General features: G+C 44.0%; 2 protein-coding genes across 8 annotated transcripts in view; one reads left to right on the top strand and one right to left on the bottom strand.

The window, feature by feature from the left end:
- MYH7B (myosin heavy chain 7B) overlaps positions 1-12,002 on the bottom strand; it is a 40,333-nt gene extending 28,331 nt beyond the window's left edge. Inside the window, exons 1-3 of one of the 3 annotated variants that reach the window (XM_015237867.3) lie at positions 11,256-12,002; positions 10,302-10,417; positions 5,116-5,299 (exon numbers count right to left, since the gene is read on the bottom strand). The gene's annotated coding sequence lies outside the window, so the exon portion shown is untranslated. The remainder of the gene's footprint in view (positions 1-5,115; positions 5,300-10,301; positions 10,418-11,255) is intronic. The other 2 variants (XM_072944090.1, XM_072944091.1) reach the window with 2 other exon arrangements.
- A 76-nt stretch (positions 12,003-12,078) lies between these two features.
- The window catches only part of GSS (glutathione synthetase), a 33,406-nt gene continuing 22,514 nt past the window's right edge, over positions 12,079-22,970 (top strand). For 2 of the 5 annotated variants that reach the window (XR_012061697.1, XM_072944081.1), the window contains exons 1-5: positions 12,263-12,392; positions 12,771-12,900; positions 14,942-15,076; positions 20,509-20,654; positions 22,872-22,947. Coding sequence is in view for 4 of the 5 variants with exons in the window: in XM_072944081.1 (XP_072800182.1) it covers positions 12,817-12,900; positions 14,942-15,076; positions 20,509-20,654; positions 22,872-22,947 (441 nt within the window). In the remaining variant the exon portion in view is untranslated. The other 3 variants (XM_072944082.1, XM_006202620.4, XM_072944083.1) reach the window with 3 other exon arrangements.

The following is a 22,970-nucleotide window of genomic DNA, read 5'->3' as shown; positions in this document are numbered from 1 at the left end:
ATCCTGCAGGAGTTGGGGAGCCATCAAAGGCATTTTTATTTTATTTTTTTCATCAAAGAGCTCTGAGCAAGGGCATTTGACCGTGTGGTCAGATTTATGTGCTCACAAGATCCCCGCGGCAGCTGGTGTGGAGGATGGACTGCAGGGGTGAGACCGGTGGCAGGAAGACGTACTTAGGAGGCGGCTGCCATAAGGGTCCAAATGCGAGGTGGTGAGGCCCAAAGAGGGGCCATCCACCCTGGCACCCCGGGGGTGGTGGGGCCATGCTTGTTCAAAGCTGGTCCCCCTCCTGGGGCCCTGGGCAGCTGCAGAGGGCCCAAGTGGGCCCTGGCTCTGATGCTTCAAGCAGAAAATAGGATGAGGGCAGCCAAAAGGCATCAGGGCTGTTTATCCGGTGGAGAGATGCCTCAGCATGGATTTATGGCTGAAAGGTTACTGGGGGGAAGGGGTAGGGGAGCAGCTGTCCCCCATTCTCACGAAGGACAAAGGAGGGGAGCGTGGTTTCCTCTGCAGCAAGAGGGAGAGAGGTTAGACACATGAGGAAAAGTGTCCTGATGGGCATCAGAGGATGACAGAGATCACGCAAACCAACTCTCTCATTGAACAGTTGGGGAAACTGAGGCACACGGGAAGAAGCAGGTCCCTGCCCTAGGTCACACAGTGACGTAAAGCTATGACCAGACCTGGCAGCACAACTTCTCCTTTCAAAGGCCCCAAGGGTCTCCCAGAGCACTCCCCAAATCACCTTCAACTGCCTCAGAAGAATCTGGGATGTGGCTGCCCCAGAGAGAGATGTGCACGTGTGGCCCACCCGGAGCCCCAACCAGTCTGTTTCTGGCATTTGGTGGGAGCCTCTTGTATCTCTCAAGGGTCTTGGCCTTTCTGTGTTACTGTCTCTCTCTGCCTTCCGAGATGCTGCGTTTCTCTGTCCTGGCCTCTGACTCAATCTCTCTGGAGCAGAGCTGGGCTGGACCAACCTCCCACTCCACAGGGGGCCCTCATTCATGGGGGTAGAGTACCCCCACGTAGACAATGCTCAGGCCCAGTGCCCAGGCTGGAACAGGTGACAGCAGCTGTGGATCTATCTATAGCTCCCTTGCCCTTCAATTGTTCCGAACTTCAAACAATGGTTGGGCCCTGGATTAAAGACACCCCCACCAGCCCTGCAGAAATGGATCCCAGGGGGCAGGGGATGAGGCTCACGAGGGCCACACCGTGATCTCTTGTAAGTGCCTACTTCTGTGTGGACCTCCATGTTTCTACTTCTAGCTCTGGGCTCTAAGGCCTTGCAGCTCAGAGGCTGTAAGAAAAGGACCAGCGATCAGGGCACAGGGTGAATAGGAACAGCACGCTGTGTGTGGGCCTGTGAGTGTAAGTGAAATGTGGGTTCCCTCCTCCTACCTTGGTTGACAAGACAATCATGGGCACTGAGCTGCCAGTTCCACGAGGGCAGAGACCTCGTCTTCCTTATTTTTACTGCATCCCAGCCTGAGCCTGGCCACAGCAAGTGTTTGACATCCAGAACATCTCTTACCTCGGCCCTTAGGAAGCGTAAGGGTATGCTACGCAGTGACAGACTCATGGAGCAAGGATGAAGAGCATGTTATCTAAACAAGTTCATGCTATAGAGCACAGGGAACTATATTTAATATCTTTCAGTAACTTAAGGTGAAAAAGAATATGAAAATGAATACATGTATGTTCAGGTATGACTGAAGCTTTATGCTGTACACCAGAAATTGACACAATGTTGTAAACTGACTATACTTCAATAAAAATATATATGTACAAATAAAAAGAACACATTATCTAAAGTCAGACTGCCTGGGACTGAATCCTGGCCAATTAGCAGCTATGAAATCTTGGAAAATTACTGAACCCGTTAACAATGGATATTTATACAAAGCACCTACCATGTAGGATTCTGATGAGCACTATATGAGTTAAATCATCTGAAGTGGTTAGAACAGTTCCTGGCACATAGTGGAGACTCACTATGTGACATGTGGGTTCCCCTCATGTTATATTACTGTTATTTCCAACATGTATCATTAAGTGAAAAAAGTGAGGAGCAGAAGAAGGTATGGGATATGCTATCACTCAGGTGAAAATGGGGCAGAGAAGGGTTGTGTATTTTTGTGCTTACTGATGGAGGGACCGCCTTTGGAAGGTAGTAAGAAGCTCGTAAGAGCTGTCACCTCCGCAGAGGAGAATAGGTGGCTTGTGGGTAGGAAAGGGAGAGACTGATTTTTTTTCCCCTGTGTATCCCTTTATACCCTTGAATTTTGCTAAATGAATAAGAGTTGCTTCCAACCTATTGATCCTTAAAAAAGCAAGCCCCTACTCTGTGCCAGTGGGGAGGCCCTGGGGGATGGCTGAATGCCCTCAGCCCTAAGTCTGAGTCCCTGGGACACCTTCTTTCCTCTAGCCCAAAGGTGGACAAGATGGATCCATGCAAAATCATCCCAGAGCAAACAGTAAGCCAGAAGGAAGGCTCCCCAGTTTCTAGGCCAAGCAGCAGGGTGGAGGGGGCAGTGGAAAAAGGCTCCTGCCCTCTTCCCTGGCCCCAGCCCTCAACTCTGCAGCCCAAGCTATTCTTAGAACCTAGATAATGCCAGCAGTTGCTGCTACTCGGAGCAGCTTCCAGAACCACCCAGCCCTGCGAGGCCCAGTGGTGTCCCCACCCCCAGCCTGCTGGCCTCTCTGCCAGGTAAGGGCATCCTGCTCACTCTGTCTGCTGCATCCTGCAGACCACACACCTTCTGACCACTGCAGATAGGTAAGGGGACTGAGTGTTGGGCCCCTCCAAGACTTCCCTTGCTGGGCAGGTGGGTGGAAACAGGAAGGGCTGAAGGGCACCCTAGTGTATGGGGTGACCTATAGAGGTCACCGTCTAGATAGTCTGACCCAACCCCAGCCTCCAAACTATGCTCAGAATACAAATGAAAGGGGGGGGGGGGCTCTGACAGGGGCCAGTCTGGGGAGCTGGGATGGAGGAGAGCGGAAACGGCAGCAGCGAGAGGGCACAGGAGGGTCAGTGTATGGAGGAGGGAGGAAGCTAAAAAAAGGAAATCTGGGGAAGAGATGGCAGAAGAGGGTCTGACAGCTCTGGCTCTAGAAACAGATCTGCTCCAGCTCCGTCCCTTACTTGCTATGTAACCTTGAGCAGGTCACTTTTCTTCTTGTAGATTCCATCATAAAAATGGGCATAACCTTATTCCACTGGGTTGTTGTGCAGAGTTAGAAATAATGTATATAAAGAGCTTAGCCTGTGCCTGACATAGACAAGCACTATGCAAATGTCTGATATTATCACTGGCTCCATTTGAGTGCAGTATTTCTTTCTCAGCTTTGCACCTGCAGGAACTAAGTTGGGCACATGTTAGGACTGCCTCTTCAAATCTTTTCTCTGTCATTTATAAGCTAAGTGACCCTGAACAAGTTACTTAACCTCTCTGTGCCTTGGGTTCCTTCTCTGCAAAATGCACATACAAGGAGTACCTGCCTTACAACATTGCTGAGAGAGATAAATGAAACAGTGCTCAGCCCATGGCAAGAGGCCAACTACATGAACATGCGAGCCATGGAGATGTGTATGTTGGGGTTGTCTGGTGGGGAAGCCTTGGGTCTGCCACTCTGGCGATGGAATCTGAGGTAGTGCTGGACAGCCAGCATTCTGGAAGAGACATCCTTGTGGGCCTACCGTGTGGGAAGAAAGTCCCAGGATCTTCTAAGACCACAGCCACCCCACTCCCCAAATTCTGTGCCACAGCCCAGGCCCTCCCTCTGGTCTCAGGATTGGGACAGGCTTGTCTTAGCCTAGGTCAGCTTCCCATTTTACTGAGTTCAACAAACACTCTCTGATGCCCTCCAGATTGGGACTGGTTCTAGGCTTGCTCCTAAGGTCCAAGAGTCTGTCTGGCAGAGACAGGCATGGAGGCACAGACAGTAACAATCAAACAGGGCTTCCCAGGGGAGGGGAGCTTAGCCCAACTTGGGAGTGGAGAATGAGGGAGGAATGTCTGCCCTTCTCAAAAGACCAGTTACAGGTAGAGTGGGAGGGTGAGGGGGATTGTGGTGCTGCCCTTGTGATCATGGTCAGTCGACTTGGAAGGTGAAGGGCAGAGAGAGGCTCAAAGAGTTAAGCTCGGATCAGTGGGTCTACCTGAGAATTTTGAGGGGCTCAGGGTGAACCTGTGCTCTCCCACGTCCCCGGGTTTTCTGCCCACCTCTCTGCGAATCCGGACTTTACTAACTTAAGGGTGAGAGGCCTCCTTGAGCATAGCCTTCAGGTTTTTTTTTTTTTAATGGGTTGAAAATGTTATTACAAATATCCCTATTTTCCTACCTAATGCTTTGGGCCTTTAATTTCATTCTTCAATTGAAATTTTTGAGATAACTGTATAGTCACAAGCATTTATAAGAAATAATACAGAGAGATTCCCTGTATTCACATTGATACAATCACTTGAGTTCATTCAGATTTTCCGTTTTACATATACTCGTGTGTGTGTGTGTGCATGTGTGTATTAATTTCTATACAACTTTATCACATGTATGTTTGTGGATCTACCACCGCAGTCAAGATATTGAACAGTTCCAACAACACAAAGGTGCTCCCTTGTATAACCATAACTTCTTCCCTCCCATCCTTAACCCCAGGCAACCTACAATCTGTCCTCCATTTCTAAAACTGTCCATTCAAAAATGTTATATAGGTGAAATCATACAGTATGTAATCTTTGAAGACTGGCTTTTTTCACTTCCCTGAAGATTAACACAAGCTGTTGCTTATATCAAGAGTCGCTTCCTTTTTATGGCTGAGCAGTGTTCCAAACCCTGGATGCACCAGTTTGTTTAACTCCTTCCCTCCTGAAGGATATATGGGCAGTCCTCAGTTTGAGGTGCTATCTTGTCACCTGTGTCCTGGGGGGCAAAGGCCACCCATGCCCTCCAAATTCTTGTTCCATTCATCTAGGGACAGATGCTAAGAACTCTGCCCATCCTCTCTACCGTCTCTCCCAGACCAGGTCCAGGTTTCTCCAGCTCTCTGAGAGTACCACGTTCCTGAGACCTTTCCTAAGCTGACATGGCATAAAGCAAAGAAGCAATTACCTTAGGACAGTCTTGCTAATGGATGAACAGATGCTCACACAGTCAGAGCTATGGCGGCTTGTGCTGAGATGCTGAGTGCAGTTCTGGGGAAGGAGCTCCGTGAGGCCACTCTCACTGACCCGGTGGGCGCTGCCTCTATCGGCTCGCTGCGAAACAAATGCTGAACACTATCTTCGCTTTTTGCCTGTTTTCATAAAAGCAAAAATCCTCTTCAGATTTCTTTCTGTTAGTGAAAACAGGTTCTCACATAGGTCTTTTATAAAAGTGAGGTGGTGTAAGTCAAGCTTTCAAGAAATAGGGGACACCTGTATTAGGATTCAGTCACTCTCAAGTATCCTAGACCCCAATCCTTAAAGACAAGCAAGAAGAGAGTCTCTATGGAGTCGCTGGACCTTATTTAAACTTGCAGACTATAAACTTATCTTTTGACCCTGGCCTAGAGGCCCTGCCAGCTCTCCAGCCTCATCTCAGGCAGCTCCATCCTCTCACTCACTCCAAGAATTTAGAAACCACACCAAGCTCCTTTCTGCTGTGGGGACTTTGACTCTGCCATTCCCTTACTTGGAATACTCCTTCCCTAAACTAGGGCATGGCTGCCTCCATCTTGTCAGTCAAGTCTTGGCTCAAATGTCACCTCCTCAAAGAGGCCTCCCTGGATTACACTGCCTAAATTAGTTCTCCTCTATATATGTTATCTCTTCCCCCTTGGTACCACATATCTCAATTATTTCCATGTATTGGTAGGTTGGCTTATTTATTATCTGTCTCCCCTGTGGACTAGATTCTACTCTGCAGCCTTAGCAGCCAGCAAAGGATTGGCATAGAAGAGGTGGCCATGAGTACCTGCCCAATGGGCCACGTCCATTGGGGTGGGGACATTTGTCTCTCAAGAACCATCTTCCCCAGGGGCCTCTCTCTCTGCTCCCTGCTGCCCTCTGGATATTGTGGCCCAGTGGATATTGTGACTCCTGCTTCTCACCCACTAAACCTGGGCAAGCTTCTCCTTTCTTTGGTCTCCTGGGTTTAGCTGAGCCAAGCTAACAATGCAGCACAGTGCTTAAGAGTTCTGGAGTCGGACTACTTGAGTGCAAATCCTCGGTTACTCTGTCCCTTTGATCCTCTGTTCATCATCTATAAAGCAGGAATAACAGCAGCACCTACCCCACAGGGAACTGAATGAGATAATACTCACAAAAAGGAAAAGGCGCAATGTCTATAAGTGTTCAATACACGAACTTTACTACTCTTCCTCTTGATTTTCATTATCATCGTCCCCAAACTCAGTAGAATAAACAAGGGAAATACATACCACAGAGACCATGAGAAGGTCCTCAAGAAAGGATCACTCCTAAGACCGTGGGACCCCGTTCTCATCCTTATACAATTCCCTTTTGACTTCTCTATTTCCAGCTCCCTTCATTTTTGGTGAAAGTCTTGGGGGGATGGAAGGGCAAGACTATATGTCTCTCCGTGGGGTAAGGCTCCCATCGCGGGTTTCCAGGGGAAGGAGAAATGGTCAATGAAATGCGGTATTTTTATGCAATGAAACTTATAAAGCAGTGAAAACAAATGAACCGGCTACCCTTATCAACATGGATAGATCTCCTGACCTAAGGCTGAATGAGAAAAATCAAGCTGCACAGGAATACATATGTTACCATTTAAAGTCCAAAAAACAGGGAAAAAAATATCATATTTGTTTAGAAACATATACCTAGTAAAAGGACTAAAAATGCATAGGGCCTAACTCACACCATATACAAAAGTTAATTAAAAATTAATGAAAGACCTAAACATAAGAGCAAAAAACTACAAAGCTCATAGAAGACATAGGTGTAAATCTTCATGATTTTGGATTAGGCAATGGGTTTTTTTTAGATATAACACTCTAAACATAAGCAACCAAAGAAAAAACACATGAATTGGATTTCATCAAAATTAAAAACATCTGTGGTTCAAAAGACACTATCAAGAAACCAAAAGACATCCCACAGAATGGGAGAAACTATTTGTAAATCATGTATCTGATAAGGTCTGGTATCCAGAATATATAAAGAATTCTTATAACTCAACAATAAAAAGACAACCCAATTTTAAAATGGGCAAAAGATTTTAATAGACATTTCTCCAAAGGAGATATACAAATGACCAACAAGCACATGAAAACATGTTCAACATCATTAGTCATTAGAGAAATGCAAACTGAAACCTCAATGAGATACCACTTCCCAGCCATTAGGATGGTCATCAAACAAACAAGGGTAGGTGAGGATGTAAAAAATTGGAACTCTCATACCTCATACATTGCTGGTGGGAATGCAAAATAGTGCAGCCACTTTTGAAAACAGTCTGGAAGTTCCTCAAAAAGCTAAACAGAGTTACCATATGACCCAACAAGTCCATTCTTACGTATATATCTGAGAGAACTGAAAACATACATCCACACAAGAACTTGTTTATAGCAGCATTATTTATAATAGCAGAAAATAGAACAACCCAGATGTCCACCAACTGATAAATGAACAAAATGTGGCGTACCTACAAAACGGAACACCATTCAGGCATAAAGAGGAATGAAATATTGATCCATGCTACAACATGGAAGAACCTTGAAAACATGGTAAGTGAAAGAAGCCAGACACAAAAGGCCACATAGAGGATTCTATTCATATTAAATGTCCAGAAAAGCAAATCCAGAGAGACAGAAAGCAGATTACTGGTTGTCAGGGGCTGGAGAGAGGGAGGAATGGGGGAGTGGCTGATAATGAGTATGGGGTTTTTTTTTGGGGGGGGTGATGAAAATGTTCTGGAATTACACAGTACTGATGGTTGCACAATCTTATGAATATACTAAAAACCACTAAATCGTATACTTAAAAAGGTTGAATTTTATAGTATATGCATTGTATCTCAATAAAAATTGCATAGAATAAACAACAAATTCAGGAGAACATTTACCTGGGGGGGTGCAGCACGGGGTGCAGCTGTAGAGCGGTACAAAAGGACCTTCAGCTCTATCAGCAGTGTTTTATTTCACAAGCTGGGTGGTGAGTATATGTCTCTATTACATTAATCTTCATACTTTTCTCAATGTTTTCATAATAAATAAAATTTAAAAGCATTTACTGAGTGTCAACCTGGACTAGGCACTGGGCTACCTGGGTGGTATAATGGTGAGTGAAATTGGATCCCATCTTGCCCCAAAGTGGTGAATAAGGATAAGCAGTAAGTGGAAAAGAGGAGCTGTAAGTGAATAATCTTTCTGGGCTTCTGCTTCCTCACAGATGAAATGAGAGCTGGATTAGAAGATTTGTCAGTATAAAACCTCTGAGGATCCTAGGCACTGAGAAGTGTGTCTACCCTTTATCGGCCCACAGCTTCAAGAGTTCATCATGCATGATGCGAGCACAGGCCCTGGCATTGGTCCTGGTGCTATCAATTACCGCAAGTGGACCTAAGGCAAAGCCCAACTGAGCCTATTTCTTCTCAGTAAAATAGAACAGTAACTCCCCCCTCTCAGGATTACTGGGGTGTGTAAATGAGATAACACATATAAAGTGTCCAGGACAGGCCTGGCACACAGTAAATCCTCAACACATGGGAGAGTCCTCGCTTTGATTCCAAAGGCATTTCCTGAGCAGCACTGCTGGGCCAGGACTGTGCTCGGGTCTGGAAGACAGAGGAATTCCACTCTGAATGGCCCAGCAGTAGCCCCCAGCCAGGTGGGGAGACAGCCTCATAATTCCAGGCGGAGTGATGTCATTGCTAAAAAGAGACGGCAGCCACGTGCACAAAAATGCAGACCCTGGGACAAGAGGCCCAGTCTAGGCTTCACGTGAGGCCCTCACAGGGGGAAAGGCGACATACAAAGTTAAAAGATTGGCCTCCATTCACACTGCAGTGCAGCCCTCCTTGTCTTTTTTAACCTAACTCAGACTCAAATGCTCCCCTAAATCCTAAGAATATAGTTTGCAGTGGATTCAGAAGTCAGCTTTGGGAAGCCTGAGCTAACGGCCCATCCCAAGATGTGTGGAAGCACAATGGCTCAGTGTGAAGCTGCATGATCTCTGGCAAGTCAGGGCATCTCATTCAGGATATCTTGTCAAGCCTCCAAGTTCCCAGGTGTAGGGTTTGGTGAAAAGCTAGGTAACAACAACTATCAAGCCATTAGCTAAGTACCTGGCACTTAATGAGCAGATCAATAAAGATTAGTTATTGTTAGGGGAAAAAAACCAGATTCCATTTTGAAAGTGAGGCAAGTGGGATTCGGAGAGGTGAGAAGCCTTGCTCATACTCACACTGCTAGTTTGTGGAGTCCAAATTTGAACCCAGGTCAGAGACATCAAACGCTCAGTGTATCATAAACCCCCTCTGCTTCAGAATCTTTAGCAAGTTCCTAGCAGTCCACTAAAGGGAGTCTATCGTTGCCACGGAGTGAGAAACTAGCAAACGCTTCAGGCCAGAAAGACGCTAGGCAAGCTCCCTAATCCTGGGTTCCTTGATCTGGGATCCCTGAGTGACCCCAAAGAGGTCTCTGAATTTCTCCACATGGTTTCCAAAAAGTCTGTGTCTAATGGAGATTCTCAAAGGAGTCTATAGCCTCGAAACCAGACTTGACCTCACTTAGCACGTTTTGTTACCCACCCAATGGAGGTTCAGTACCCGCCTTAACAGGCTGCGAGGGGATCAAATGAGGTGGTTTATGAGAAGTACCTGAAGCATCCTAAGCTTTCACCTAAGGGAGGTTTCCTCCCTCCTCAGCTTATTTCCATCATTCAGTAAATGTGATTGACTATCTACTATTCCAGGTGCTGGGAGTAAAGTAGTGAACAAGACATGTCTGTTTTCATGGAGCTCACATTTCAGTGGAAGGAAACAGACAAGTAAAGTTTACAATTTCAGATACTAAGTGCTATGAAGAAAACACATAGTAGACTGTGATACAGAGTGATCTGGGGATGTCACCTGAGGAGGAGACAACTCAAAGACAAGGAGCCATTTATGCCAAAATTTAGGGGGAAAGCATGTAGGTAGAGAGAGCAGGAAAGGTAAAGCCTCATTGGAAAGACCCTTGGCCAAGAGCCCCTCACTCTCAGTCCCATCACAAACTGGGTCCCCTTGAACAAGTAATTTTACTTCTGAGGCTCAGCTGCCACATCTGCAAAATGGGGATAAAGACATCTTACCTGCTGCAATGTGAGGGGAGTCAACCAAAGGGCTGTTAAGGTCTGGGATCCTCCCCAAATCTCATCAATAGGCACCTGATACACGTCATTTGGCACCCATCTTGGAAGAGGGGAACCTGCACAGAGAACCCTGGGTTATGATTTTTGATTTTAAGCCGCACTAGAAAGTTTCCTTTGTTCCTTGTTAACCCCTTGTTCTTTGTTCCTTGTCAACACTTGGTAACTTCTTTTGTTCCTTGTTAACCCCTTGTTCCTGGCACCTGAGGCCTATTATAGCCTGTTGCTTCAGACTATCCCTTAGGTACAAAAGCAAAGGAGAGACATCATGGAAACACTATTGTAGCAATAACCACACCACCTATCCCTTCCTTCCTCCCAAAAGATTGGAGGGCTCAGTCTGTCCTGTAGATAGAGAACATACACACTTTATTTAAGGAAGTAGAAATATTCTGTTCCCTGGATTGGGCCAGTAATTTATAATCAGTTATAATTCTCCCTACTGTCTCTTTAATCTGTCCCCTTCTTTCCATCTCCTCAGACTGTTTTATCATCTCACACCTTAACTCCCTGAGCTCTCTCTTTGGCCTTACAAACAATATGCCACACTGTCACCAGCACCTAACACACCGTGTATCTCCCTTGCTTAAAATCCTTAAAGAGCTCCCTATTGCTCATCAGACAAATGCTAAACTTCTTAACCTGGCATCCAAGTCTCCCTTTCCAAAACTGAGCTCCTAAAAGCCTGCTCCAAGCCCCAGGCCTTCCTCAGTATCTACACCAAACTCCTCATTGTCTCTCTAACAAGACTAGCCACATTCAGAGTTATTTGCCTTTGCTGTTTCTGTTCCTCCTACTTGGTGCTGTCCCCGTTCCTGCCTCTCACCTGCTTACACATTCCTACTCATCTTTCAAGACCCCCCCAAAGCCTTCCCCAATTCTCCAGAAAAAGTTTACCTGTCAACCTTGTTAATCACATGTGAAAGCAGGGGCTCTGTCTTATTCATGGTTAATTTCCCACAGCTTTGACTGATAATTTCAATTTAATTGAACTAAAATTCTTATCAGGTGCTTCAAACTGAGAAGACTCCTATCACAACTCAGAAAGAAGGAACTGTTCAAGGGATGAGGTGGGGGTGGGGATTAAAAAAAATCTGCATTTTTAAAAAACTGCCCCAGATCCTGATCAAAGTGACATTGGACATTTTCAGAAAACACTGGGTCACCCTCAAACGTTCCTAACTTAAAAGCTGCTGGAAAAATGAAAACGCTTTCCTTTCGCTTTCAAGGCTTTTCTTGCAGCTGCCCAAGGTTTAGAGAAATCAGGTGTTCCTTTCTGGGACCCAGCTGGGTTAAAAACAGACGCCTAGGTTCCAACACTGGCTTAGCCTTTACCGTGCTATGGACCCCTGCGCTGGTCTCTGCCCCTCTCTGGGGCTCTATTAACCACACCTACCACCTCCAACTGAGTGTCCCCAAAGTAGTGACTGTCCCTTTCTAAGTATCAGTTTCCCTGTCTTGCATCGGACGTCACCAGCTCTGACACCCAACGAGCTATGCAAACCCCTAGCTCCCCGCTGACCCAACATGACTCCTCCCCTGCTTCCCAAAGTCCTGTCCGCCTCCGTCCAGCCCGCCTCGGTCCAGCCGATGGACCTCTAATACTAAGGCTGCCCTCACACAAACTGCCCCTTCCCAGCCACCGTCCAGCTCCACAGAGACCGGGCTCCTCCCCGCCCTGCTCTTTAAGGCCTCGCAGGGGCGGTCCGCGCAAGCGCGTTGGGTCCCATGGAAGCCCCGCCCCCTAGAGCTCGGGTAGAGGCGAGAGCACCGTGCGCAGCGCGACGACGAAAGAGTAGGTTGGGGCGCCGGCAACGGCGGCCGGCAAGGGTCATGCTTCCTCGGGAGGAAGGACGTGAGGGAGGGGTCTGGTCAGTGATTGGAACCCCGGAGACCAAGAGGTGTTGCAGCTTGTATCTATGGCAGGGACCTAGAAACTGGTGTTCAGTGAGGGGACTGGGCTGGTGCTTCTTGACTGCAGATTTCCCAGATTTTCTGACTCCAGATCAGGCCGGTGTCGGGGACTTGGTGCCGGTGAGACTAGAACCGGAGTTTAAAACAAACAAAAACAAAACCACAAAAAAAGAAACCCAAAAAACAAACAAACAAACAAACCCGGGAGCTATTAGAACCAACTTTGGCTCAGGTGGGAGTGTGCGGGGCGGTGAAGTGGGGCAGGCCTGGGCAGGAGACTGTGTCGTTTGTTGCCCGGGTCCTCACGCAGGCATTGGCCTCGCCCTCGACTTAAAGTCCAACCGGGTTTTCTAGTAGGCATTTTAAGGCTCTTGGTGATCTGGCCCCAGTCTGTCATTCATTCACCACTGTTTCAATTAGCACTCATTGAATGTAATAGTAGGCGCTGGAGCTAGAGAAGTGATCAAGACACACATACTATTATTCCCTATGATACAGGCAAAATTAATGGGCTGTAGAAAGAAGCTCTGGGTGAAGAAGAGGGATGGCTTCTATAACTAAGTGCTGGTCAGAAGTGGTAGGGGTTGTCCCAAAGACAGACAACAGCAAGTGCAAGGCCTGGAAGCAGGTGAGAAGCTGGTGTGTCCTGGTCACTGAAAAAGACCTCGCTCTGAATCTGTTTGGTTTCCAGGGAAGAGACGGTTGTAGTCGGAACTAGGCTCTTAGTTGGAGGTGGTGGAGAGAAATCAAGGGATTCAGAGTACTGTATATTTGGATAGAATCCATAGGATTTGGGGAGAAAAGGGTATAGGAGAAAAGTATATACAAGGCTTGGGAGCCTGAGTGGAGTTCATCAGGGTAAGAGCAGATCTGTGGGGAGACAACAACACATTCTATTCTGGTTCTATGGAATAGAACCAGTAAGCCGTTGGATATTCTTTCAAGGTCAGAAAAGCACTGTGGTGAAGGTATAGATTTGAGTGCCATCAGCAAAACAGAAATAAAGCCACAAGAAGGGTTAAGACTGTAGAATGAGAAAAACAAAGTGCGCAATTCACTTTTCATAGTTATTTTCTCTGTGTGCTCAAGCAGGGTCCTGGCATTAGATGCCAGTCAGTGTTTACCTAAACTAAACAAAAGCCCAGCAGCAGGCAGGGATGTTAGAATCCCAGAGTTGTGAAGAGATGGGGGCTAATGGAGGGTTCCATTGCTCTAATGTCAGAGTCACAGGTTCTAGTCTTGGCTCTGCCACCAGGCTGTTGTGTGACTTCTGACAATTCTTCTACCTGTAATGTGGGTATAGCCAAAAAGCATCTCCCATGTATTGAACTCCAAACACTGCTAAGGAAATGCACACAGATTTTTCTCATTTAATCCACATGATGGCTTTATTTATAAGGAAGTAACTATTATAGACTCGAACCCATGTCTGACTGACCCCATGGGGTCAATGTTCTTTACAATGATTGTCCTTATCTGTGTCTCACCTGACAGGGATGTGGTCAGGACTCTCTTGAAATCACATGCTTATTCTTTCAAAACGTTGTGCTGAGGCCAACAAACCTTCATAATTGGTCTAGTACCAGTTCTGTCATGAAGAGTGGGGGATGGAGCTGCCTGTGATGGAGGTTACTTGCCAATCTCCAGCTCTCTTCCTGGGACCACTGAGCTGGGCAGCCACGTTCTGTACCTGAACTCAAATTATAATAGGGCAAAATAGAATTAATGACTGGTGTTTGCAGGTTTTTTATCCAGATCTTCTTAAACCCCTGGGGCCTGCTGCAAAATGAATGAGTGTAAAGCTGTGAGTTGGTATGTCTCTGGCCAGCCAGTTGGACTCCTTCTATTACACTGGGCACTTGGGTTTCAGTTATTTCTATCCTGTTAATGTGATTTTTCAAAAATATTTTCTGTCTTTTGGTGCTGTGGTGATAGATGTCCATACAAGAAATATAATCATTTCCTGCTAGTGAGTTTGCTTCTAGTTAGTGTGAGAAAGGAGTTCACCTTATCTGCATTTTCTAGTACTCTACAGAGGGCTCCTTTCACCCACTCTCACATAATTTCTTTGAGACCTGTTGACATGGGTTGTTGGAGCTAGAAGGGGAAATTAATGATATATTGCAGTGGCTCCCATCACAGAAAAACTTATTAAAAATATAGAGCTTCAATCCTTCCCTCCCCTCAGATCTCTTGAATCAAAATCTCTGAGTGGGTCCTAGGAATCTGTACTCTCTTCAAGCTCTCCAGAATATTTAGCCAGGCTTAGAAGCCATAGTGTACTTCAGACCCCTCATTTCACAGGGAGTGAATCTGCAGCTCTAGGAGGAGAAAGAACTTGCCCCAAACATATATAACATTAGTGCCTCTTTCTCCAATGAAAAGCATTTGGGCTAGGAGTCCAGAGACCTGGGTTCAAGTCCAGGTTTTACTAATCTTTACCTTGGGTAAGTCCTTTCATCTCTCTGAGCCTCTGCTTCCTTACTATGAGAATAATACTGTCATTGTATTAGGACTCAAAAGAGAGAGTAACACTGGAAATGCTTTGTCAAGCTTTCCATTGTGCTCATGGAAGTTGTTCAGAGCTGCCAGCCAGTGTTCATTCCCCTATACCACACTGTCAGTTGCTGGGCCCTGTCACCAAGACCTACTCTCTCCTTCTGTTGCAGATTGGAATGGCCACCGGCTGGGGGAGCCTCCTGCAGGATGAGCAGCAGCTGGAGGAGCTGGCAAGGCAGGCTGTGGACCGGGCGCTGGCCGAGGGAGTGTTACTGAGGACCTCACAGGAGCCCAGCTCCTCGGATGTAAGCCCCTGTCCCCTCCTCACAGCACTGACCACGCTGCTTGGATCCTACTGCCTAATTATCTGGCCCCTGCCAGGCCGGAGGCAGCCCCTTTGGATCAGAGACCACATCTCTTTTGCTTTAGTTTTTTCAATAACTAAAATTGATCTCTAGAAGTATGTAAAGTTAAAATTTAAGTCTGGGGCTTGAAATGTAGTTTAGGCAAGTTACTTAACCTCTCTGAGTTATAGTTTCTTCAAATCTAAAAAAGGGATAATAATGGGCCCTACTTCATGGAGTTGGTTAAAGAATTGGAAGGTAATTCATGTGGAGCATCTAGCCCAGTGAACTATTACTTTTTAAGACCTCCTTAACCACACTAATTGGTGTGTTAGTTGGTTTGTGGTATATCCTTCCAGGACATTTATGTACATTTATATACATATATATGTATATAAAGAAATATAGTTGGAAATATACACAAAATGTTATGATAAATCACAGAAAAAAATGTGACAATGAGTGTGTATATGTCCATGAATGACTGAAAAATTGTGCTGAACACTGGAATTTGACACAACATTGTAAAATGATTATAAATCAATAAAAAATGTTAAAAAAATACATATAAAAAAAAAGAAATATAGTTGACCCTTGAACAATGTGAGGGTTGGGGCACCAACCCTCTGTGCAGTTGAAAATCTGCATGTAACTTATAGTCCACTTTCCATCTATGTGGTTCCTCTGTATCAGAGGTTCAGCACCTGCAGACTCAACCAACCCTGAACCATGTAGTGTTTACTATTGAAAAAAATCTGCGTGTAAGTGGACTCGTGCAGTTCAAACACATGTTGTTCCGAGTCAACTGTAGGTAGTTTAAAAAAAATTGGATCTTATATATTATTCTGTGATGTGTTTTTGTTTGTTTTTCATTTAACAATCTGTCTTAGAACTGTTTCCAACTCCTTCCATTAAGGTCAGCTTCATTCTGATGCATAATATTCCACGTGTGGATGGGTCACAGTTTAACTTTCCTCCACTGATGGCTATTTAGGTGATTTCTAATGTTTTATGACTGCAAATACCACAGCAGGAAATATCCACGTACATGCTGTTTGGGTACCTGTATGAGTGTTTCTCTAGGGTTGATACATATAAGTGGAACCGCTTAGTCTGAACCACATCTTTTTAAAAAATCTCATTCTTAAAAAAAAAACTTTATTTTGTGACTAGATAAGACATTTTTATGATTCCAAGTTCAAAGGGTATGAGAGTTTACAGTTTAATCCCCCCTTCCACATTCCCTTGCTACCCAGTTATCCTGCCCTGAAAGTAACCTTTGTTTTAGCGTTCTTGTTTATTCTTTCAGTTAGTTTTTTCATAACAAGAAAATATGTATATATTCCTTTTCCCCACTTTTTACAAAAAGAGGCATACCAGACAAGCTCTTCTGTCCATATGTATGTATTATCCATATTAGTGACTAAAAGAGCTGCCACTGTCTTTTGTTTACCAAGCCACATTCTCTTTTGTCTCTGTGTACCATAGAACCTAGTTAAGGGCCTGGTGGGGATTCCAGACTCAATAACTGTTTACTGAGGCATGAGTGAATGAGAATGGCTGTCACCTAAGGTAGGCTGATACTATAGAAGGTCTGCCTCTGGCTTTGGGAATATAATTGCATGGTTTGTGAACTTCAGATTTTGTGAACTGTTTGTGTGAACCCAGGATGAAATATCTTCCATTCTGAGATTTTATTTCTTCTGTTAATCAACAGGTATTGTATGAAGGTCCAGCACTAGGTCTTTCTGGAGGTTAATGGAGCCTAGAAAAGGCACAGTCCCCAGTGAGATTCCCAGTCCAGAGAAAAAAGACAGGAAGTGTGTGTATGTGTATGTGTATGTGGGTGGATTTCATTCCACATCTTTACCAGGTGCCTATTCTATGCAGGGCCATTCTAGGCACTCACAAAGGTGAGTCAGCCAGAGGCCTTGGCCTCTGGAGCTCATGGTCTAGTTGGAGAATGCACCGCAAGACAAAATTAAATAATGTCTATTCTATGAGGAAACATAGGCAGCCTGCACCCAATGTTGGCTATCATTTTTAGAAACATTTTTTAATTGAAGCATAGTTGATTTACAATGTTGTGTTAGTTTCTGGTGTACAGTACAGCAGAATGATTCAGTTTTATATATATATATATGTTCTTTTTTATATTTTTCATTATAGATTATTACAAGCTATTGAATATAGTTCCCTGTTCTATACAGTAGGACCTTGCTGTTTATCTATTTTATATATAGTAGTTTGTATCTGCTAATTCCAAACTCCTAATTTATCCTCCTCCTTCCCCCTTTGGTAACCTTAAGTTTTTTTTTTGTATGTCTGTGAGTCTGTTTCTGTTTTGTAAATAAGTTCATTTGTGTCATTTTTTTAGATTCAACATATAACTGATATCATATATTTGTCTTTCTCTGTCTGACTTACTTCACTTAGTATGATAATCTCTAGGTCCACCCGTGTTGCTGCAAATGACTAGCTATCATTTATTGAGTATTTATCACATGGAAGGTACTATTCAAAACACTTTGGAATCACTGATTCATATAGTCCTTGCCACAGCAGAGATGAGGAAACCAAGGCCCAGAGAATTTAAGTAACTTGCCAGAGGTCATTTAAATGGTGCTATAATTAGCAGAGCCAGAATTCAAACCCAAGGAGTTTGCCTCCTGAGTCCATGCTCTTGAAATTCCATGCTTTACTGCCTCTCCTGGGATACTGTATAGGACACTTGGAAGAAGGAGGAATTCATTAGTAGTATTTCAACTAGACCTTAAAAGACAAATGGGGGAAAGAAACAGCACAGCAGAGTGCCCCAAAGAAGGAAAAGGCAAAAAATGTTCAAGAGAATGCTGCTGAATGCAGGGCACATAAGTGGATATAGTGGGAAAGAGGCAGGTCAAAGACAGACAGCCAAGAGACTTTGGGTATTGGGTAGAAGAAAAGTATGAACTTTATCCTGTAGATCAGGCTTACAGACCAGCTGTGTGCAGACCAAATAGTTGGCTCTTGCAGTGTTTAGAGATTTAATTTATTTTTCTTAAATACATGAACAGGGTACAGAATTCAAAAAGGTGTTCAGTATAGAATAAATCTCCTTTCTCCAGTAATTGTTTTCCCTCCCCAGAGGCAAGCATTGTTAGCAATTTTTCACCAGAGTGTCTTTAAAAAGTCAGAGCCAACATTTTTTAAAAGTGAAGTATATAGTTGATTTACAATATTATATTAGTTTCAAATGTACAGCATAATGATTCAGTATTTTTGCAGATTATACTACATTATAGGTTATTACAAGATAATGGGTATAATTCCCTATACTATACAGTATATCCTTGTTGCTTATCTATTTCATATGTAATAGTTTGTATCTGTTAATCTATTTCATATGTAATAGCTTGTATCTGTTAATCCCACAACTAATTTATCCCTCCCCCATTTGGTAACCACAGGTTTGTTTTCAATATCTGTGAATCTATTTCTGTTCTGCATACACATTCATTTGTATTATTTTTTAGATTCTACATATAAGCAATATCATACAGTATTTGTCTTTCTCTCTCTGACTTATTTCACTAGGCATAATGTCCTCTGGGTCCATCCACGTTGTGGCAAATGGCAGTATTTCATTCTTTTTATGGCTGAGTAATATTCCATTTTTTATATATACATACATATATATTGGGTTGCATGCACTCAGCATATTAAATCACCCCTTACATAATGTGTAATAATTTATTTTCTAACTCTTAAAGGCTTCAAGGTAGAAAAAGCCTTACTCTCACAAATACCCTTCCTTAGTTTTGTCTTGAATTGATCCTGAGGAGGACAATTTGGGAATTATGTACCAAAATTTTAATTGGATTTACCCTAATTACCTGAAATCTCCACTTTTAGAAACTTACAATTTCTGAACCATCTCACACACAAAATACCTAAAATATATATTCTAGGATGTTCACTGAAGCATTGATTTGTAATGGAGGAAAAAAAAGAAACCACCTCATGTTCATAATAGAAGGTTAGATTCAATAAATTATGGTATATACAAAGAATGGAATACTATACAGCCGTTAAAATGGGTCCTCTGTTTGAAGGTATATGGAAAAGTCTGAAACATTTATAAAGCAAAGGACAGTACAATGTATATATTATATACTCTGTGTATGTTAAAATAAGAGAAAATATGTATGCATACATTACATTAGTCTAGAAGGTTACATGAAACACTAGTATACCATTTGTCTCTGGGGAGGAGAACTGGGTCATTGGGAGTGGAAGTAAGATATACTTTTCAGTATGTATCCTGTCTTTTTTGAATTTATATCATGTATTTGCACTACCCATTCAAAATAATAATATTTTAAAAATACATAAATGCCAAGTTCTAACACCATTAACTCGTACTACTGTTTAATGACAAACTTATATTAACTCAGAAGTGAGACTCATGAATGCTTAATATAATATAAGTCACAAAATCATCTTATCAAAACAAATATATGTATGTTCATGTATGACTGAAGCATTATCCTGTGCACTAGAAATTGACACAACACTGTAAACTGACTATACTTCAATACAAATTTTTTAAAAAGCCATCTTATCACCTCTTACCCAAGTTCTAGTTCAGTTGTTGTTGGTATCTCAGAATGTATTACTCCCTTCTAAAAATAGTATTCTAGATGGATTTCCTGGCTCTGCCAGAGTCCAAAGCACTCAGGATGCAGCTGAACTCCAGGCCTGGCAGCCTGGGTCACCATCTCCAAGACTGGGAGGAAACCATTCTTGGCTCCTATTCTGGGGACCAGAGTTCACTTCTGCTTCAGCCCTACCAGCAGAACTCTCCCTTTCCCCCAAGCAGAAGGCTCGGGGACTGGGCTTGGATATGAACTGGCTAGGAGTTCTGTATGTGTGTGTGTTTGTGTGGTTGTTGTTTGGTAACCATTGTGGTTCAAATCCCAGTGTCACTTAACAGCTTTATATAATTTTGGACATGTTATTTAACCTATATGCAACTCAGTTCCCTTATCTATTTATTAGGTATAAAAAATGATAGTATCTTTCTAATACGGTTAAATGATGAAGCCGTATAAAGTATTTAAAACAGTGCTGAGCACACAGTAGGTGCTCAGTAATCTTTTTGGTTTGTTTGTTTGTCTTTGTTTTTGGCCATTTTGCTTCAGTTTTTTTTTTTTTTAACGTAAAGAGATAAAATAGAGTCTAGAACTTCTCTTTCCTCCTCCTGTTCTCCTTCCTCTTTTCTCAGAGGTAACCATTATTCTGCAGTTTGTGTGTCCTCAATAAATGTAGGCCACACTTTCCTTGGGGTTATGTTTGCAGGAAAACAATCAATTCACAGGTATTCTACCCCTGCTCACTCTCTCCTTGATCAGGTGGTGAGCTATGCCCCATTCACACTCTTCCCCTCACTGGTCCCCAGTGCCCTGCTGGAGCAGGCCTATGCTGTGCAGATGGACTTCAACCTGCTGGTGGATGCCGTCAGCCAGAATGCTGCCTTTCTGGAGCAAACTCTCTCCAGGTGCTGGGCGGTGGGGCATGGGGGGGCTGGGAGCTGCTAGAACCAAGGGACTAGAAGGCTAGGGAGCCATGAGGGATTGCCCTGGCAGCTGACTTGGTGGGGTGGGAGACAGGTACTCCCCAGGAGAAACAAAAAGCAGTAGAATAGAAGTCAGAAGATGGCTTCTAACCCTGGCTCTACCACTTACTTATACGGCCTCAAGCAAGTCCCTTTCTTTCTCTGGGCCTCAATTTCTCAGGTTGGCATGCCACAGCTTCCCCCTGGGCCTTAATTTCTCATCTGTAAAATGAAAGGTTGGCCTAAATCTAAGGTCCCTTCCAACACTGACATTCTGTGATTCTCTGATCTGTGACCCCCTGCTTTGAAGATTGAATTTCCATTTGGAATTAGGGAAGGTCAGTCTAGTTTTAGAGAAAACAGAGGGGGAGGGGGTGTTACTGGATTTAAAGTCACATTTCCTATGTCTCTTAAATAGTGACCCTTTCTTGTCATCTCAGGCCTCTCATATCTGGGTGGGATGGGCTGCAGACTGGGCCACACCTAGTTCATAAGCCCCTGAAATGGCTCACTGCATCACCCCTCTCTCTTTCTCCCTTAATCTTTTTTTCTTTTCCCTTGAGGCTCTGGGACAAGGGAAATATCTCTACTCTAGAATAAGTTCTTTATTTTAGAATTAAATTAGAATTAAATACACATATATATGTATTTGTGTATGTGTGTGTATAGAGAGAGGAGAGATATATACATGTATACATATATACATGTATGATTAATTTTTCAAAAGAAAACAACTATTTTGTTAAAGACAAAATCTTTAAAAAATGTGCACACTGGTGTGAGGGTGAATATGAGAAGGGATCATAATGGTAAGAAGTTTGGAAATCACTGACTTGGAGGTAAAAACCCAATGAATGATGAATATACAAACCTTTCCACCAGATCTTTCTCAGGATGGGCCCAGCTTTTGTACCTGTAATTCTGGACAGTGGGAAATGAGCAGCATGATTTATGACCTTTACCCTAAAGATGCAGTTATGTGTGAGACCTTCCCTGCAGCCCATCTCTGCAACCCCTGCCTTCCCTACTCCCCGCTCCTCTGAAATACACACAAACCCTAGCTTGTAAGGGAGAAGAGGCCCAGGATCACGTGTGCTAGAACAGCAGCCTAGGTTCTAGGGCTGAAGGGGGAGCACCTCTTCAGAAAAGGGAAAATATGCCTCAACTTCCCTAGAGGCTGAAGCCCTGCTGGGGACTCTCCTCACCAAAGGCTGGGAAACCCCATGAACGAGCTGGTTGGGGAACAGAGGAACTTCAGGGCAGGCCTGAGCTACATGGGTTCAGTGGTTCCCTGTAACAAGGTGAGTCTGGGAGTAAGGCTTGAGCAGGCATACAGAGACCACTGAATCTTGAGAGGCAGCAGGTTAATTATGCCTCATGTCACATCACAGCAGCACACTTGACCACGATGATGAGCTAGCACAGACACGGTCCCCACGCTCATGTGGTTTATAGTCCAGTAGGAGAAACAACACTAATCATCACACAAAATGAAAAATTGCAGCTGCAATCAGTGCTATAAAGGAGAGGTCCACGGTGCAATGAGAGTGCACAGCAGAGGGATCTGACCCAGTCAGGGAAAGCTGCCCTGAGGAAGTTACAGCATATGAGGACTGGTTGAATAGGATATTTAGCTTGAGTCAGAAAAATCTTTTGGGGCAGGGTGTAACTTCTGTCTTCTGGTCCCTGAGAGCTGCCATGGAAGAGTTGGAGAAGACTTCTCCTGGGAGGTCCTAGTGTGTAGGGAAAGCTACAGAGAGTTAATATTAGGTCAGCCAGAATGCTTACCAACTATCAGAGCTATTCAAGTACAGAATGGTTATATCAGATGCCATTTTTGAATTCTTCTTGGGACCACACAATATGTTCAACTGTGTACATTTAATATCTCATTTACTCTTCACTACAACTCTATGATATAAACATAATTATATTCCTCTTCATTTTACACAGGTGAAATTATTCTCTGAGGTTGCCCAGTAGTGAGTGGTAGAACTGGGATTTGAACCCAGGTCATCTGGCTCTAGAGCTGGGTTCTCTACAGGGTTGGTGTGGGTGTTCAAGTTTGGATCAGTAGACCCAGAGAGGTTTCAGAAATCAGTGGAACTCCGTGACCTTTAAGGTTCCATGTAACGCAGAAAATACTGTTTCCTCTTCCAGCACCATCAAAAGGGACAACTTTACTGCTCGTCTCTTTGACATCCACAAGCAAGTCCTGAAAGAGGGCATTGCCCAGGTAACCATTCCCCTCTCCACCTG

This window comes from Vicugna pacos, chromosome 19 (assembly GCF_048564905.1).
Source record: "Vicugna pacos chromosome 19, VicPac4, whole genome shotgun sequence".
NCBI lineage: Eukaryota > Metazoa > Chordata > Mammalia > Artiodactyla > Camelidae > Vicugna > Vicugna pacos.
The sequence above is the reverse complement of the archived record's forward strand: the minus strand, read 5'-3'. Positions and strand labels throughout refer to the sequence as shown.